Here is a 17,500-nt window from a genome sequence, read left to right as displayed (position 1 = left end):
AATTATTTTGCATTAATGTGTAAATATTTGCCAAGAATAACAAATGACTGAACACTGTGCAGAATCTGTGGGTTTGTGTCCTAAATAAGTTTTTTGTGGGTTTTCTGTTAATAAACCTAAAACATTCCTTGTACAATATTTTCACATAAACACACAGATCAGATGTTCAGTCTAATCAATAAAAAGTATGTGATTAACAGAGTAACATTTATATCAGACTTTTAAACTCAAAATACTGCTGTGTTGCACAAGGTCACGTGCCGGTTGCTGGCTACGTCATTCTCCAGCGACGGAAGTTAGACACTAGTTAAATACTATTAGCCAGCTAGTTAGCGAAAACGATTCTTTTGCTTCAACAGCTACCTTATAAATTATATGTTCACTATAAATTACATTGCAAAATAAATGATGAATATTGTGTATGTATGAACAATTTAGCACACAAAGATGACTGTAATTTGAATCGAGCTTTCATTACCGAGACGCTAAGCTATAGAGGGGTGCGTTCGTGCTATTCATTCTGCACCGATTTGCGCAGATTTTGCGCAACAACGTATTAATGGTGTATACTTTAAGGCACATATATATATATATATATATATATATATATATATATATATATATATATATATATATATGTATGTATGTGGTAACAAAAAGTTTCGAAGTTACTTTTAACATGCACGAGGCTGCACACACAGCCACAGGGAGCACCGACCTTCATAAGTCAGTGTGCCAAAAGACATCATCCTGTGTACATCAGAAGCTGTGTGACTCGTGCTGTTCTTACAATGTGTATTACCACATCTGCTTTTCTGAGCACCGAGCTCCTTACACAAGTTTCTCGAAACAACGTGATCTCACATCTGTACACACCCTACTCGCCAGATTTAGCTCTGGTGAACTTCGCCCTCTTACTTGAAGACGAAGATCACCTTTTTGAAACCGTTGCAGAAATCTGTCAAGAATCACAGAGGTGCTTGACATACTTAGAAAAGAAACTTCCAGTACACGTTGTGTGGAAACGTCGATAAATAAAGTACTTTCTAGAGCTAGTCTCGAAACTTTTTGATACCACCTCGTATATTATATACCTGGATGCTTTTTTACTACTATTTATGATGTTGACTTGACTATGTTTGAGGTGCAGCAGGTTCGTTGTGGGAAAAGTAGCTTCATATTTGTGTCCAATGGTAAACCCTTTTGCATTATAATGTGAATCTACTGTATTTGTGTAGTACTCAAGCAGATCAGTTCATGTTCAAAGCAAGTGATTACTGTGTATTAGAATCATCAGCATTATTGAAGCGTCTGTGAGAAAAGTGTACTTTGTTTCAAATATAATAAATTATGAGAAGATTAAGACGGTCAGTAATAAGTGTGCAGTACAAATGACAGACTAGTTCAAGGTGGAGGTGGAACTGCATCAAGGATCAGCTCTGAGCCCTTTCCTGTTTGCAGGAAGTGGAGCTGGAGGTAGCAGAGCTGAAGATGTTGAGATGTTCGTTGGGAGTGAGGACGATGGACAGGATTAGAAATGAGTTTATTAGAGGGACAGCGCATGTAGGACGTTTTGGAGACAAGGTGAGGAAGGGGAGATTGAGATGGTTTGGACATGTGCAGAGGAGGGACATGGGGTATATCAGTAGGAGAATGCTGAGGATGGAGGATGTGAAAGAGGTAGATGTAGAGGACAGGAGGGTATGGAGACGGATGATCCGCTGTGGCGCCACCTAATGGGAAAAGCTGAAAAAAGAAGAAGAAGAGATGGATGGATTCTGCCAGCATTATAGATAATGGTGGCGGATGAGTAAAGTTGGGAAATAAAAATGATTGGGTGCTGTGATATATATATATATATATATATATATATATATATATATATATATATATATATATATATATATATATATATATATATATGTGTGTGTGTGTGTGTGTGTGTGTGTGTGTGTGTGTGTATGTATATAAAGATTTTGTGTTTCTGGTGCTTCTCTGCAACTGCCTGACTCCGTACAGCACAAAGTCCCCACCATGACATTATAAAATAAGATAAACACAATCAGACAAGGTGAACAGCAGGAACTAGTGTGTGTGTGTGTGTGTGTGTGTGTGTGTGTGTGTGTGTGTTTATCCTGACTCTAACACCTGCTGTTTGACTTCTCTCTGTGTGTTTACACAATATCAAGATAAAAGGATAATGAATAAAGATATGGAAATAAGCACTGCTCTTTGTGTGTGTGTGTGTGTGTGTGTGTGTGTGTGTGTGTGTGTGTGTAATTCCCAGAACTAGACAATAAAATATTTGGTGTATTTAAACCATATGTTGCTTAGAGCTTTAAAACAGGAGTGTAGTGTGATTCGTGTTACACATACACACACACACACACACACACACACACACACACACACACACACACACACACACACACACACACGTGTTCCATATTTGGTCTTATTTCTCTATGTTTTCCTGGAGGATCAAGTTTTTCAGGTTCCTCCACCTGGTGTGTGGTTCAGCATTAGTTCCTCCTCCATCCTGATATCAGCCATAGACTTTAATTATGACTATCAGGTTTCCTCTAATCAACACACACACACACACACACACACACACACACAGAGGGGGGGTGTTTGTGTAGAAACCTAACGACATGTTTTTATAAAACGAAAAGAAACCAGAGAACCTGTGATACAAGACACAAACAGACACCTGAGCTCAGTATGGAGACTGAAGCTGGAAGAGTCGTGGAAGTCATGTGACCTGCTGAGAACCAAGAAAACACAACCTGTGTTCTTCATCATCATCATCATCATCATCATCATCATCTCAAATGTTTTAAAAAACCAGATGATAATATGATAAAGAGTTCAGTGTGAAACAGTACCACATCCTCATACACACACAGACACACACACTTACACTTGTACCACAATTACACTCATACACACACTTATATACACACACACACAAGCACACACACTCTTACACACTCGCTCTCTGCATAGCGCAGGAGAATTAGTGTGCAGCTCTTTGTTTAATGTGAACTTTTCACAGACACACCTCACAACTTTGCCCCTGAACACACACACACACACACACACACACACACAACCGAGCTATGCCTTTCTTTTTCTTCCATTAGCTCTGCCACATGGCTACACCTGTGTGTGTGTGTGTGTGTGTGTGTGTGTGTGTCTGTGTGTTTGTCCAGAACAGGCAGGTTCATGCATGTTTTAAAGTATGTAAGGAAAACAAATTTGACACACACAAGTACCCAATCTACCTGATTTGCCTGGAAAGAGTGCGCACACACACACACACACACTTTCACAACTTGGCTCAGTTCCACAGCTAAATGATGTGTCTTTGTATGTACATGTTTCTCTCAGAAGGCAAATCACCCAGGTGCTATGGTAATCAGTTGTGTGTTTGTGTGTGTGTTAGTGTGTGTGTGTTAGGGGTGGGGTTGTGAGGTGTGTCTGTGAGATGAAGTCCACACTAAAGCAGGAATTGCACAAAGACTAACCTAAGCTGATCAGAGTGAGTGTGTGTGTGTGTGTGTGTGTGTGTGTGTGAGAGAGAGAGAGAGGAGAGAGAGAGCAAGAGAGGAGAGAGAGAGCGAGAGAAATAAAGAGAGAGAGAGAGCGAGAGAAAGAAAGAGGGAGAGCGAGAGAAATAAAGAGAGAGAGAGAGAGAAAGAAAGAGGGAGAGCGAGAGAAATAAAGAGAGAGAGAGAGAGAGAGAGAGAGAGAGAGAGAGACAGAGAGAGAGAGAAGAGAGAGAGAGAGAGAGAGAGAGAGAGGAGAGAGAGAGAGAGAGAGAGAGAGAGAGGAGAGAGGAGAGAGAGAGAGAGAGAGAGAGAAAGAGAGAGAGAGAGGCGAGAGAGAGAGAGAGGAGAGAGCGAGAGAGAGAGAGAGGAGAGAGGAGAGAGAGAGAGAGAGAGAGGAGAGAGAGAGAGAGAGAGAGAGAGAGAGAGAGAGAGAGAGAGACAGAGAGAGAGAGAGAGAGAGAGAAAAGAGCGAGAGAGGGGAGAGAGAGAGGCGAGAGCAGGTATTTGTTTGAATATGTATTATTAAGTGTTTGTGAGTATTGTGAGTATTACTATAAGTGCAAGCTGTGTGTGTGTGAGTGATTGTTTGTGTGTGAGAGTGTGTGTACGAGTTGTGTGTGAGTGATGGAGGTTTCCATGGCGACCCTGTTGGTGTCTCTCTGGATGAAGACGTTGTTGAACTCGGTGGTGTTGTTGGTGCAGAAAGGTCATGTGGGGCGGAGCTTTTGGGGCGTGTTCTGCGTGTCGGTGGCGTTGGGCGACGCCCTCCTGCACCTGGGCTTTACCTGCATGTACCTGGTGAGAGACGTTCAGGTGTTCGGGCTGCACCTCACTAAGTACCACATGTGTGTCATGGTGCAGGCGGCGTGTTCCGTTCAGGGACTTTTGCACTGGCCCGTCTTCATCCTCTCTGGACTGGACGTCCTGTGGAGTTCACGCTGTCCCCGTCCTCGTCCCGCGCTGATGCCGGTCCATACCGCCGTCGTCTTCCTGCTGTGGACTCTGTCCGTGTGGTTTGTCTTCACCATCCCTGATTCCCACCCGCTGACCAGAGACGAGGACGATCACCTCGCCCTGCAGCACTGTCACGTGATGGGCGGGGCTCAGAGTCGCCAGGTGGCCTGGGCGTCGCTCTTCTTACTGGTGGGCACGGCCTGTTACATACGTTCTGGTAGGAGTCCGAACGCCGATCAACTGAGGGAGCGCTTGTGTCACTTCCAGTCCACCTGGAGCTCCTTCCTGCTCCTGCTGCTCTTCGTCTTGGTGTCCGGGACAGAAGTTCCTCCTTACCTGGACATGAACGTCGTGTGGCTGTGTTTCATTCACAGTCTGCACACTGCAGCAGCCCTGAGGAGCTGCAGCTGTGTCTTCTGCACTCAACTGCACGACCACACGGGGAGGATCTGCACATGTCTCACACACACGTCACACACACACGTCTGCTTCCTGACAGACAAATCCAGTATCAACGCCGAGACACTTTCAGCACAGATGCTTCAGACACACACACTTGCCTGATGGAGTTAGGGTTCGTTTTCACTGCCTTTTGGATGTACCTGATCTTCTCCATGCTGGACCTTCTTCAGCTGTGTGTAAAACACTTCTGCGGCACGGAACATGACCACGTCAGACTGCCAGACAATGGAGCATGTAAATTAATGATATCTGATTTAATATTTATGCCATGTACAGCATGTAATTTAACTTTCACAGTACGGTACATGCTAGCTTTATTTACTGAGCTTCTCTCTCACACACACACACACACACACACACACACACACACACACACACACACTCACAGTGTAACTGCTCCTGTACATATAGAAGGGTTTCGAATTGTATTTAATGCCTACAAGTGAAATCCTGTCTGAAAGCTAGCTCTCAAATTTACAATCCTCCGTCCACTAGATGGCCATCTCGGACGCCATGTTGCTCTCCAACACCTGGAGGATCTGTGAGGTGATTTTGTATTTTTATCGTGAGCTTTAAACTAAGAATCTTAAACTGTACATTAGAATGTATGATTCCTTTGATCGCTTTGAAGACCAACATTCGTCCAAACATTTCACACATCCCCTTCTCAAATCTTAAACATATAATAGTTTGGGTTTTTATCTGACACTGGAGACTCCTTCCATACACGTTCTATAAAAAACTCACTGTGAATGACCTGTTGCTAAAAAGCGCTACCGCGCGAGACCGAGAACTTGAATATAAGCTGTGATTTTGCAGTGTTTCTATGTGTGCGTGTATACAGCGCCCCCGTGTGGACAATACGGCGTTAACAACATACTGACCACAAAGCTATCGATGAAAAAGATAAAAGTAACACACACACACACACATTGTAAAGAATTTTAATTATATTTAAGTTCGTCATGTGTACAGGCTGTATTTTCTCCAGAGGTGCACACACACACTACATATTTTATAAGCTGTAAATATTTTTCATCTTGTATAAAATGTCTCTTATTATATATTTCTGTGTTAACATGAGGTAGGAGTGCAGCGTCTTTAATTATCATGCAGCACTGAAATCAACCCCCCAAAAAAAAAAAAAACCCATCTCTCACTGCGCACACACACACACAGAGGGGTGGAGTGATACAATATAGTATATCACAATACAACGATACCAGAATGAAATATATTCTGGAGGAAGATCGTCACTGATAAATGGCCCCAGATGTTATTTGGAGTGCGGTTTGAGACACGACCCATAACTAACTCTGCACATGTTCATCAATTAACTGAACACAAACACATGAAAAATGTGAAATGGCTCCTGGCACACAGCGCCACCTCGTGTACAAAATGATATTTACACTGCACTAGGAAGTGGAAAGAAATATTTGAATGCTGGTAGGAAAGTAAGACTTTAAACAGAAGTGTTTATAAACCAATGAGATTATTAGAAACAACAGTAACAGGAATAAATAACTAATTTTATGCTTCCCATCATGACCTCATCCTTCTTTCAAGCTCTGTAAAATGTGAGCTACAGTGTTCCTTCCTAGCAGATATTAGCATGCTACCACCGCTAGCAGAGCCTGAGACCTGCTAGTGCTGATGACAGAGAAAATGTGCATCTCTACCATGAGCATCATCTTCATCCTGAATACGCTACAAGCCCCGCCCCTTAGTGATGGGCACGAGAGTGTAGCATGTACACATCAAAACACACCATGTTTTTCTTTACACCTTAAAGTACAGAAGCGTGTGTGTGTGTGTGTGTGTGTGTGTGTAGGATTGTAAATCCACAGTCAGTAAGACGAAGTGAATGCAGAAGGTGAACATGTGTATAAATTGAACGTAACGTAAACGTGTATTAACACTCCTGCAGGGTAATAAGTGTGTGTGAGCAGTGTGTCCAGCAGGGGGAGACACAGCGTACACACTAACACCAAAGAAAACGTCAATAATAATAATAATATAATAATAATAATAAAGTAGAATCATAAACAAGGCATGTGTGTGTGTGTGTGTGTGTGTGTTCAAGATGACACTGCACTGCTGTGGGTGGATGCAGGTGAGTGTGTGTTTTGGCTCCAAGGACTGTGATTGGCCAATGTGAGGGTTTTATGGGTGTGATTGTCCGAGTCAGTGCTCTGAGGGCTGTGATTGGTCGAGCAGATGCTCTGAGCGCTGTGATTGGTTGAGCTGGTAATCTGCTGCTGTAGCTGAGAGATGAGCAGCTCCAGTTTCTCACGAGCGTCTCTTTCTCTCCTCAGCTCGTCCTGCAGCTCCTGTCTCTCAGTCTCGGCTCGCTCCAGTCTCACTCTTAGATCACACAGCTATAACAGAGAGAGAGAGAGAGAGAGAGAGAAAGATAGACAATTATAAAATGATAAAGCTCAACACTATAATTTACATTAGAACATTAGCGTGTTATAGTACATTAGTGTGTGTGTGTGTGTGTGTGTGTACCTGAGAGGTGTACTGCTTCTCCTGGCTTTGGCAGGTACAGTGTGTGTATTTGTGTCGGAGCTGTTCCAGTCTCTGCTCCAACTCCCTCTGCTCCTGCTGAACCCGCCCCAGTTTTTGAGCATGCTCAGTGTGTACCGCCTCCAGCTCGATCTGCAGCTCACTGTGCTCCACAGACAAGCGTCTCCAGCGACCTGCCTCACCCTCACACACCGTCTGCAGCTCCTACACACAAACACACAATCAGTGTGCATTCTGTGAACTTCTGTGTGTGTGTGTGTGTGAGAGAGAGTGTCTAACCGTCTCAAGCTTCCTCTGCGTGTTCAGAGTAGCGTTCAGCTTCTCCTGCTGTCTGTTGTACATGTGAACCATCTCGAACACCAGCTGCTCCTTATCGTCCTCTTCCTTCCCTTCTGTTTCCATGGAGACGGCTGTGGGAGGCGGCTGTGTTTCATTGCTGTGACGGAATTTCGGTTCCTCGATGACAGACGGAGTGGTCTCACAGACATCTGAGGATAAATGAGGGGGACAGGAGAGTAAGGGGCGTGTTCATTATCACTCGAGGAATGTGACTGGATGGGATCTAAGATAGCCCGGGGGGGACACATCAAATGGGGACTTGTTTTGGCTTGGAGAGTTATTCAATAGATTTTTAGGGACTGTTATGTCAGTTTATGAACACTGAACTTAACACACACACACACACACACACACACACACACACACACACACACACACACGATTAGCATGAATACTACTATAGTCTATGTACAGTGGCTGAAACGTGCAAAACAAATGAACAAATCAGAAAATACAACTACAAATCAGACAAACTGGAAAAGGTAGGTAGAGTTTGTGAATAAAATACGTACCGCTCATGTGACGAGACATTACAGGAAAGAGATAAACAGGAAGCAGGAAATTGTCTCCTTATAAATCTGAAAATCTGTTTCTTGTACATGTTAAGCTCTGTTTACTTTAAACCATTTTATCACAATAATGCAACTTGAACTTTTTTTTTTTACACTTTTACACACGTACAGACTTTCTCCTGCCACAGCCTTGTACTTCCTGTATATGTTGAATGAAAAATGTCTGGACCAATGAGCTTTAAGTATTCCATTCACAAACTATAGCTACCTTTACAGCTTTAGTCTGAATTGTCTTTGTGTTTTCTGATTTGATCATTTGTTTTTTTCATTTTGCAACATGACTAAAAAATGGCTGATACAGTGAATGATGTAATTGGTGTGTGTGTGTGTGTGTGTTTACCATGTGTTCTCCTGCTGTAGTGTTGTTTCAGCAGAGTTCCCAGTTTCTCTGCTCTCTCACCGTCTCTATTCTTCTGAAGAGACACATTGGGTGCCACCATCTTATCATATGTGTACAGGTAGTAGCTATAACACACACACACACACACACACACACACACACACACACACACACACACACGTCAGAATTTCAAAAGGATTTAAAGTCATACTTATATTAATTAAGGTTCCTAAAGACAGTACAGGAACTGTGTCAGTGAAAAAGGAACTGTGGGAGGTTCCAGTACCTGGGGTGCACGACAGCCGGATGTCCAACTTCCTGCTTGATGTCTGGACAGAGACTAGTGAAGGCCAGAGAACCCTACACACACACACACACACACACACAAATTAATAATTGAGAATTAAGCTAATGAACTGAAAGCTTTCACAAGACTACTGTGTGTGTGTATGTGTGTGTGTATGTGTTAACCTTTTTCTTTGTCTCACACTCCCGATCAGAGGAAGGACTGGACTTCTTCACACAGAGGTCCTCATCTACAACCTTAAAATACACACACACACACACACACACACACACACACACACACACACACACACACACAGAAATCAATACATGTTAAATGTTAAAAGTTATTTGGATTAATAAACAACCACATTACATAAAAGTGTAACAAAGTTCTAATGGCAAAGAAAACAAGGGCAGAGTGTGTGTGAGTTTCAAAACCTCTGCAGCTGAAGCTGCTACAACTGTTCAGCTGCATAATACACAGAGGGTGCGTGTGTGTGTGTGTGTGTGTCAGACTGAGACAGACTGGGTGTCTCTCTCTATCTCTATCTCACATACACACACACACACAAGCTGCCAGACAGAGAGGATGTGGTTTTGGTGTCAGACGAGACAGCAGACGATGTGCTGGAACAAGCCCACTCAGGAAATGGGAGCCTTTCTCACACACACACACACACACACACACACACACACACACACACACACACACACACACACACACACACACACACACACACAGATTCAAAATAACACACACACACACACACACACACACACACACACACACACACACACACACACACACACGCACGCACGCACGCACACACACACACGCACACACGCACACATACAATAATAGTGAAGAATCCAAACTATGAAAGAAAACATCTGGAATTCTGTAGTAAAAAAAAAAATGTGTAAAAGAGCCCATTCTAAAAGAACTCATTCTCTCAGAGGACTTCAGGGTTTCCAACAATCTTGAGGAGTTCCTAGAGGTGTTGAGTGCTGGTTGGCTGCTTTTTCTTCACTCTCAGTTCCACTCTTCCCAAACCATCTCACCTAGATTAACATGAGGTGATTGCCATCACTCTCCTTCTGGAACAAATAGCTCTTACAGAATCTAGAGGTGTTTGGGGTCATTGTCTTGCTGGAAAACAAATCACGGTCCCCAGTGTAAACCAGATGAGACGGCATGTGACTGCGGAATGCTGTGGTCACCATGCTGGTGAATTGTGTCCTCAATCTTGACTAAATCACCAACAATGTCACCAGCAAAACATCTTCACACCTTCACATCTCCTCCTCCTCCATGCTTTACAGTGAGAACCACACGTTCAGGAATCGTCTGTTCACCTTCTGTACATCTAACAGACACGGTGCTTAGAACCAAAAATATCAAATTTGGACTCATCAGACTAGAGGACAATTTTCCACTGATCTAATGTCCTTGTGTTTCTTATGTTCGTTGTTCTTTCGCATGAATAGTTTCTTTGCTGTAATTTGAACCTGAAGGTGTGACTCACACAGGCAGCTTTGAACAGTAGATGTTATAATGTGTATCTGCCACTTAAACTCCAGAAGGCATTTATGTAAATTGTCAGTTTTTGAGGCTGGTAGTTTTAATAAACTAATCCTGTGCAGCAGAGGTAGCTCTTGGTCTTCCTTTCCTGGGACAGTTCTCATAGCATTGGACGGTTTGGGAGATTTCACTTGGGGATACATTTCAAGTTCTTCAGATGTTTCAGATTGACTGATCTTTATTTCTGTAAGTAATGATGGATCTTTTCTCTTTCCTTAACTGATGTTTCTTGCCATCATGTGGATTTGTACAGTAGATGATTTGTACTGTAGGAGCAGCACTTATTGGACTACTGACTCTGTACTCACACTTTCCTCTGCACAAGACAACTGATGCTCTAAAGCACATAAGAGATATTCTGGGTTCTTGGACAAATTTTTATTTACTACAGAATTTGTTGTTCTTCTGTAGTTTGGATTCTTCACTATACTTGAAGACAGAATGGTTTATTCCAGCTGTTTGATGACATCATCCAGCTGTGTGAAGGTAAAAAAAAATCTAAATAAGTGAAGTCCCCATGTGTTTTGTTCGCTTTTTAATTTCCGTTCCCACTTTCAGTGAAACTTTCCTCATCTCATCTTCTGTGTGTAATGAAACCAGGTCGATGGTGGCGGCGAGACCCGAGTACATCTGTGACTCACAGCAGCAGGGTGACGAAGTCAGACAAGTTTCCCCAACACTGACTCACATTTAGACTGTGTGTGTGTGTGTGTGTGTGTTTCCCATCAATGACTGGATTAATCAGTGGTGTCAAAGTCAGTTGTTTTAATGGCGTGTATGTTTATCAGATCATTCCAAAGTCAGACGTAAGGGACACAGGAAAAAAAACCTTCACAAACAGATGGTGTATGTGTGCGAGATCAGATGATTCTGCATTGACTCATCATTAGTGTTTATTACACACACACACACACACACACACACACACACACACACACACACACACACACACACACACAACACAATGATAACGAGACAGACAGATGTACAAGGACAAACACATAGTGAGAAGCAAACACACAGGCAGACAGATAAACAGGTCGATTCAGCACTACTGTTTATCTCACACACACACACACCCTTAACCACTTCAACTGTAACACAACACACACTGTCAGTCCAACTGCAGACGGTTTATTAGTGTGACCCTGCCATGACCAGGGAAGCGAACTGTGTCTTCTTCTACTACAAACCCCCAACCCCCTCACACACACACACACACACACCTGCTGGGAAAACACACACATACACTCTCTCTCTCTCTCTCTCTCTCTCTCTCTCTCACACAGACCACCTGCTGTTAAACTGGGTCAACTGCGGTTTACAAAAACAACCCTACAGAACAAATGCAGAGTCAGACGTCTCCCTGTGTCCCTCACACACACACACTTACCCACAGCCCCTGACCCTCAAGACGGTCAGTAAGTGTGTGTGTACGTGTGTAAGAGCAAGCGGTTCTTACCTGGTCCAGGGGCGTATCTGATTGCAGGTGGAACTTCTCCTTCATCTGGTTAAGCACGGTGTTGAGTTTGGTCTCGTCGGGCGTGCCCTCGTAGCGGCGGCTCAGGTGCAGGTAGCGCGGCCAGCGAGATGAGTCGAAGCCCCAGTGGCAGGTGCGCTTGTCGGGCGTGCGGTGCGAGTGCATGACGAAGTTCTGAGGTGAGAAGAGCAGCTGGCACTCCACACACTGCACGCATGGAGCATCCGGACGCACGTAGAACTGCGGCACGAACACGCCGCGACACTTCCCCAGGCACTGGTGCTCCACCTGGGTGCGCAAAACAAAAAGTGAACACGTGAACGAAGTGATAACGAGAACGTGTGAACGAGAGCATGGCGTGTACTCACCCGGAAGCCGAACTGCCCGTTAACAGGTGAAGCCTTGACCCCGGGCTGGGTGTGGTTGTGGGCGGAGCCAGGGCGGAGCAGCGCGTTGCAGAGCCTCTGGGCGTCGGTTAGCGTGATGAGGCCGCAGGATGGGGCGTTGAAGGGCAGGATTCCGAGCACTTTGAGGACGTGCAGCTGGTCGGCGTCGCAGCGAGCACAGTACACGTAAAGCTCGTCGCACACGCTGTTAATCTGCTGCAGCGTGAAGTCTCGCAGCACAGAGTTCAACACCTGCGGCAGACACAGACGCTTCTCTCCGCCCACCACAAAGCTGGAGATGGACTCGCCCTCCAGCATCGCATGCGTGAGCTCAGTCGACCTGTCGCTGGGCACCAAAAGAGGTCCCGCCCCCAAAATAGAGGGCGAAGGAAGGGGCGGGGCCGAGATCTGCTCCGAGCTCGTGTCGGCTCGCGTCGAGAAGGCGGCCGGTCCCCCGAGCGAGCTCCGGCTGCTCAGCGTGAACTGAGCCAGCGTATGTTTAAGCCCCGGACTCAGGTCCAAGGCTTTATCGCACTCCGAGTCCTCCCGCTTCACTCTGCGTATCAGCTTCATCTCCGCCATCACTCGCTTCTTTATAGGAGTGTCCTGCACGTCCATTCTGTCCCTGCACCCACGCTTCACCCCGCACTGCAGAGCGCTCACGTCTCTCACTGGCACCGTCACGCTCGCCATGCTGTCTCACTCACTGCCCCCACTCCGTCTCGCACCGGTCGGTCTCACACCCACACGCTCTCTTCTTGGCTGGTCTCACTATGAACGTCCCAGTGCTGGCATGAGGACGGTGTTCCACTTCCTGTCCAAACAAAACAGTCGTTATGACTGAGAGAAAAAAAATTAGCATACACTGATTATAGTTTGGTTACTGGGAGTTTATTATAGTCTCTCTCTCTCTCTCTCTCTCTCTCCTCATCCCTCTTTCTCTCTCTTTATCCACATCTGTCTCTCACTATGCTATTCCTTATCACTTTATTGTTTCTGAGATGTCCCTCTCTCTTCACCTTTATCTCTAACCTCTAGATTCAAAGGTTGCTTTATTGGCATCACAAATATGAACATTCACATTGCCAAAGCACAGAACATACAGATACACAAAACCAGGAATAACAATAAACTATAATAATAATAATATAATTACAGTAGAATCAACACTGTAGTTTCCCCAAAAACAAAAAGAAAAGTAATATTAATAAACTATTACTATATTAGGAATAATAACTCAGTCAGTCTCTTTCTATCTCTCCCTGTCTGCCTGTGTCTCGCTCTCTCTCTCTCTTTGTTTATCTTTGTTTATCTCTGTCTCTCTCTCTCTCTCTTTTTGCTTCAGTCTCTGTTTATCTCTGTCTCTTTCTGTTTAATGTGGTCTCTCTCTGTCCCTCTTTGTTTATCTCTGTCTCTTTGTGCCTCTGTCTCTGTTTATCTCCTTCTCTCTCTCTCTCTCTCTCTCTCGCTCTGTCCCTCTCTCTCTGTCTCTATGTGCCTCTGACTCTGTTTATCTCCTTCTCTCTCTCTCTCTCTCTCTCTCTCTCTCTCTCTCTCTCTCTGTTTATCTGTCTCTCTCTGTCTCTATGTGCCTAAGTCTCTTTCTCTCTGTGTCTATGTCTTCCTGTCTCTCTGTTTCTGTGTTTGTCTGGCTCTCTATTTGTCCAACTGTCTGTCTGTCTCTCTCTCAGTAATAATGCTCCGTAATCAGACATGCCCCTCTCTCTCTCTCGGTAATAACGCCTATAATCAGACATGCCCCTCTCTCTCTCTCGGTAATAACGCTCTATAATCAGACATAACGCCCCCTCTCAGTAATAACGCTTTATAATCAGACATGCCTCTCTCAGTAATAACGCCTATAATCAGACATGCCCCTCTCTCAGTAATAACGCTCTATAATCAGACATGCCCCCTCTCTCAGTAATAACGCTCTATAATCAGACATGCCCCTCTCTCAGTAATAATGCTCTATAATCAGACATAACCCCCCTCTCTCAGTAATAACGCTCTATAATCAGACATAACCCCTCTCCCAGTAATAACACTCTATAATCAGACATAACCCCTCTCTCAGTAATAACGCCTATAATCAGACATAACCCCTCTCTCTCAGTAATAACGCTCTATAATCAGACATAACCCCCTCTCTCTCAGTAATAATGCTCTATAATCAGACATGCCCCCCCTCTCTCAGTAATAACGCTCTATAATCAGACATGCCCCCCTCTCTCAGTAATAATGCTCTATAATCAGACATAACCCCCCTCTCTCAGTAATAACGCTCTATAATCAGACATAACCCCCCCTCTCCCAGTAATAACACTCTATAATCAGACATAACCCCCTCTCTCTCAGTAATAACGCTCTATAATCAGACATAACCCCCTCTCTCTCAGTAATAACGCTCTATAATCAGACATAACCCCCTCTCTCTCAGTAATAACGCTCTATAATCAGACATAACCCCCTCTCTCTCAGTAATAATGCTCTATAATCAGACATGCCCCTCTCTCAGTAATAACTCTATAATCAGACATAACCCCTCTCAGTAATAACGCCTATAATCAGACATAACCCCTCTCTCAGTAATAATGCTCTATAATCAGACATGCCCCTCTCTCAGTACTAACGCTCTATAATCAGACATAACCCCTCTCTCTCAGTAATAATGCTCTATAATCAGACATAACCCCTCTCTCTCAGTAATAATGCTCTATAATCAGACATAACCCCTCTCTCAGTAATAACGCTCTATAATCAGACATAACCCCCCCTCTCCCAGTAATAACACTCTATAATCAGACATAACCCCTCTCTCTCAGTAATAACGCCTATAATCAGACATAACCCCTCTCTCAGTAATAACGCCTATAATCAGACATAACCCCTCTCTCAGTAATAATGCTCTATAATCAGACATGCCCCTCTCTCAGTAATAACGCCTATAATCAGACATAACCCCTCTCAGTAATAACGCCTATAATCAGACATAACCCCTCTCTCTCAGTAATAATGCTCTATAATCAGACATGCCCCTCTCTCAGTACTAACGCTCTATAATCAGACATAACCCCTCTCTCAGTAATAACGCTCTATAATCAGACATGCCCCTCTCTCAGTACTAACGCTCTATAATCAGACATAACCCCTCTCTCTCAGTAATAATGCTCTATAATCAGACATAACCCCTCTCAGTAATAATGCTCTATAATCAGACATAACCCCTCTCTCAGTAATAACGCCTATAATCAGACATAACCCCTCTCCAGTAATAACACTCTATAATCAGACATAACCCCTCTCTCAGTAATAACGCTCTATAATCAGACATGCCCCTCTCTCTCAGTAATAACGCTCTATAATCAGACATAACCCCTCTCTCAGTAATAATGCTCTATAATCAGACATGCCCCCTCTCTCAGTACTAACGCTCTATAATCAGACATAACCCCTCTCTCAGTAATAATGCTCTATAATCAGACATAACCCCTCTCTCAGTAATAACGCTCTATAATCAGACATAACCCCTCTCAGTAATATATAATCAGCTCTATAATCAGACATAACCCCTCTCTCTCAGTAATAATGCTCTATAATCAGACATAACCCCTCTCTCTCAGTAATATATAATCAGCTCTATAATCAGACATAACCCCCTCTCTCTCAGTAATATATAATCAGCTCTATAATCAGACATAACCCCTCTCAGTAATATATAATCAGCTCTATAATCAGACATGTCTCTCTCCTCCTTCTGTGACACACTGAATATCGACCCCCAAGACTCCCCGCATTCCACTTTTTAATACTTACAATAAAATCGTTAGAAAATGAAAACACACACAATATAAAAATCCGAGTGTGAGATGAGCGTCGTGCCACCCGGATCCAGTCTGACCGTCTGAACCCCCACACCGACACCTCAGCGGCGCGGCTCGATCTCCAACGCCTAGTTCCTCCCCTACCTAGACGGCGCACTAGACGGCGCACTGAGCTTGCGGCGCCCGCTACAGGCCGCCGTTTGGAACACAGCCATAATGCGCTAAATCCAGACCGGGGGGGGGGGCACTACAACATAAGCGGACGCGCACGCGCGCGCTCTCACACACACACGATAAAAATAAAATAAAGATCAATACATTACCTCTTTCAGGACGTGTGTATCACCGGAAACAGGCTAGGCTAGTTAGCTCGTCGGCTAGCGACCGTTCAGCGGGTTTGATCGCCGCTCGAGCCTCCGCGCGCGACAGAGAAAAGAAAATCACCTCAGAGCGTCTCGGCTTCAAATCCCGGAAAGAAACACCGGATATGATACACAGTGTCCAGTGTCCAGTGTCCAGTCACAAACAGGAGCCGAGCACGATTTCAACCGACGTACCGCGTCCTCACACACACTCCGTCTGTCCGTCTGTCTGGAGTTCTCCACAGCGCGAGACGCGAAAACGTCACCAGACTGCGCTTCCTACCCGTACTCGGCAATAAACCCCGCCCCTCGCCCCGCCCACATACAGCTACGATTGGCTGCCGAGGGGTCTTCACGTAAAAAAAAAAAACATTAAAAAAAAAAACATGCGCTAGCCAATCACAACGCAGAAGACTCTGCGAGAGACCGCAGGAGGGCGTGGTTACCGAGAGATTGTGGGCGGGCTCTAAAACAGAAAACACACACACACACACACACACACACACGAACTCCGATCGGATTTTTCCTTTTGCTCGTCGCAGGGAAACAAGTTCAAGTTTCGAAATGATTTCCGCGTAAAAAAGCGACACGATCCTGTTTTTTTATTCGTCAACATTTCCTAAAGTTTCTTTTGTTGTGTTTTTATTGTTATTACACATTTTACAGTATTATTATTATCTTTTTCACTCAAAAGCGGACAGTGAGTGTCTCCGGCTCCCATTTCTATTTTTATGGTTTTATTTGTGAAAATATTTCATTACGAACAATAAAAAGTATTTGAATATGTAAAACAGCTATAACGAAACTAAAATATAATACCACCGT

At 44.2% G+C, this 17,500-nt stretch overlaps 3 protein-coding genes across 5 annotated transcripts in view; 1 reads left to right on the top strand and 2 right to left on the bottom strand.

Moving 5' to 3' along the window:
- Positions 1-4,010: 4,010 nt before the first annotated feature.
- On the top strand, positions 4,011-6,114 carry gpr160 (G protein-coupled receptor 160). The gene has a single exon (XM_046850988.1). The coding sequence runs from the start codon at positions 4,179-4,181 to the stop codon at positions 5,070-5,072; it is 894 nt and encodes a 297-aa protein (XP_046706944.1). The 5' UTR covers positions 4,011-4,178; the 3' UTR covers positions 5,073-6,114.
- Positions 6,115-6,428: 314 nt separating this feature from the next.
- On the bottom strand, positions 6,429-16,967 carry skila (SKI-like proto-oncogene a). Of its 2 annotated transcripts, none has more exons than XM_046850972.1 (9): positions 16,637-16,967; positions 12,472-13,329; positions 12,086-12,391; positions 9,225-9,296; positions 9,040-9,113; positions 8,754-8,878; positions 7,782-7,990; positions 7,485-7,706; positions 6,429-7,351 (listed from the first exon to the last, which is right to left on the bottom strand). In XM_046850972.1, the coding sequence occupies exons 2-9, from the start codon at positions 13,180-13,182 to the stop codon at positions 7,052-7,054; spliced, it is 2,019 nt and encodes a 672-aa protein (XP_046706928.1). In that variant the 5' UTR covers positions 13,183-13,329; positions 16,637-16,967; the 3' UTR covers positions 6,429-7,051. The 2 variants fall into 2 exon arrangements, with proteins under 2 accessions (XP_046706928.1, XP_046706927.1); XM_046850971.1 differs by having other exon boundaries at positions 12,472-13,303.
- The window catches only part of prkci (protein kinase C, iota), an 18,754-nt gene continuing 13,082 nt past the window's right edge, over positions 11,829-17,500 (bottom strand). Inside the window, exon 19 of one of the 2 annotated variants that reach the window (XR_006926057.1) lies at positions 11,829-11,849. The gene's annotated coding sequence lies outside the window, so the exon portion shown is untranslated. The remainder of the gene's footprint in view (positions 11,850-17,500) is intronic. The other variant, XM_046850976.1, reaches the window with a different exon arrangement.

Source organism: Silurus meridionalis, chromosome 6, assembly GCF_014805685.1.
Source record: "Silurus meridionalis isolate SWU-2019-XX chromosome 6, ASM1480568v1, whole genome shotgun sequence".
NCBI classification, from domain to species: domain Eukaryota; kingdom Metazoa; phylum Chordata; class Actinopteri; order Siluriformes; family Siluridae; genus Silurus; species Silurus meridionalis.
The sequence above is the reverse complement of the archived record's forward strand: the minus strand, read 5'-3'. Positions and strand labels throughout refer to the sequence as shown.

What these genes read in the sequence shown, in the direction of transcription:
- gpr160 (XM_046850988.1), top strand. Translation starts at nt 4,179, where the DNA reads ATGGAGGTTTCCATGGCGACCCTGTTGGTGTCTCTCTGGATGAAGACG.
- skila (XM_046850972.1), bottom strand. Translation starts at nt 13,182, where the DNA reads ATGGCGAGCGTGACGGTGCCAGTGAGAGACGTGAGCGCTCTGCAGTGC. An exon ending in AGTGTGAGACAAAGAAAAAG is followed by an intron (nt 9,114 to 9,224) that starts GTTAACACATAC and finishes GTGTGTGTGTAG; the next exon opens with GGTTCTCTGGCCTTCACTAG. An exon ending in CCGGCTGTCGTGCACCCCAG is followed by an intron (nt 8,879 to 9,039) that starts GTACTGGAACCT and finishes TGTGTGTTATAG; the next exon opens with CTACTACCTGTACACATATG.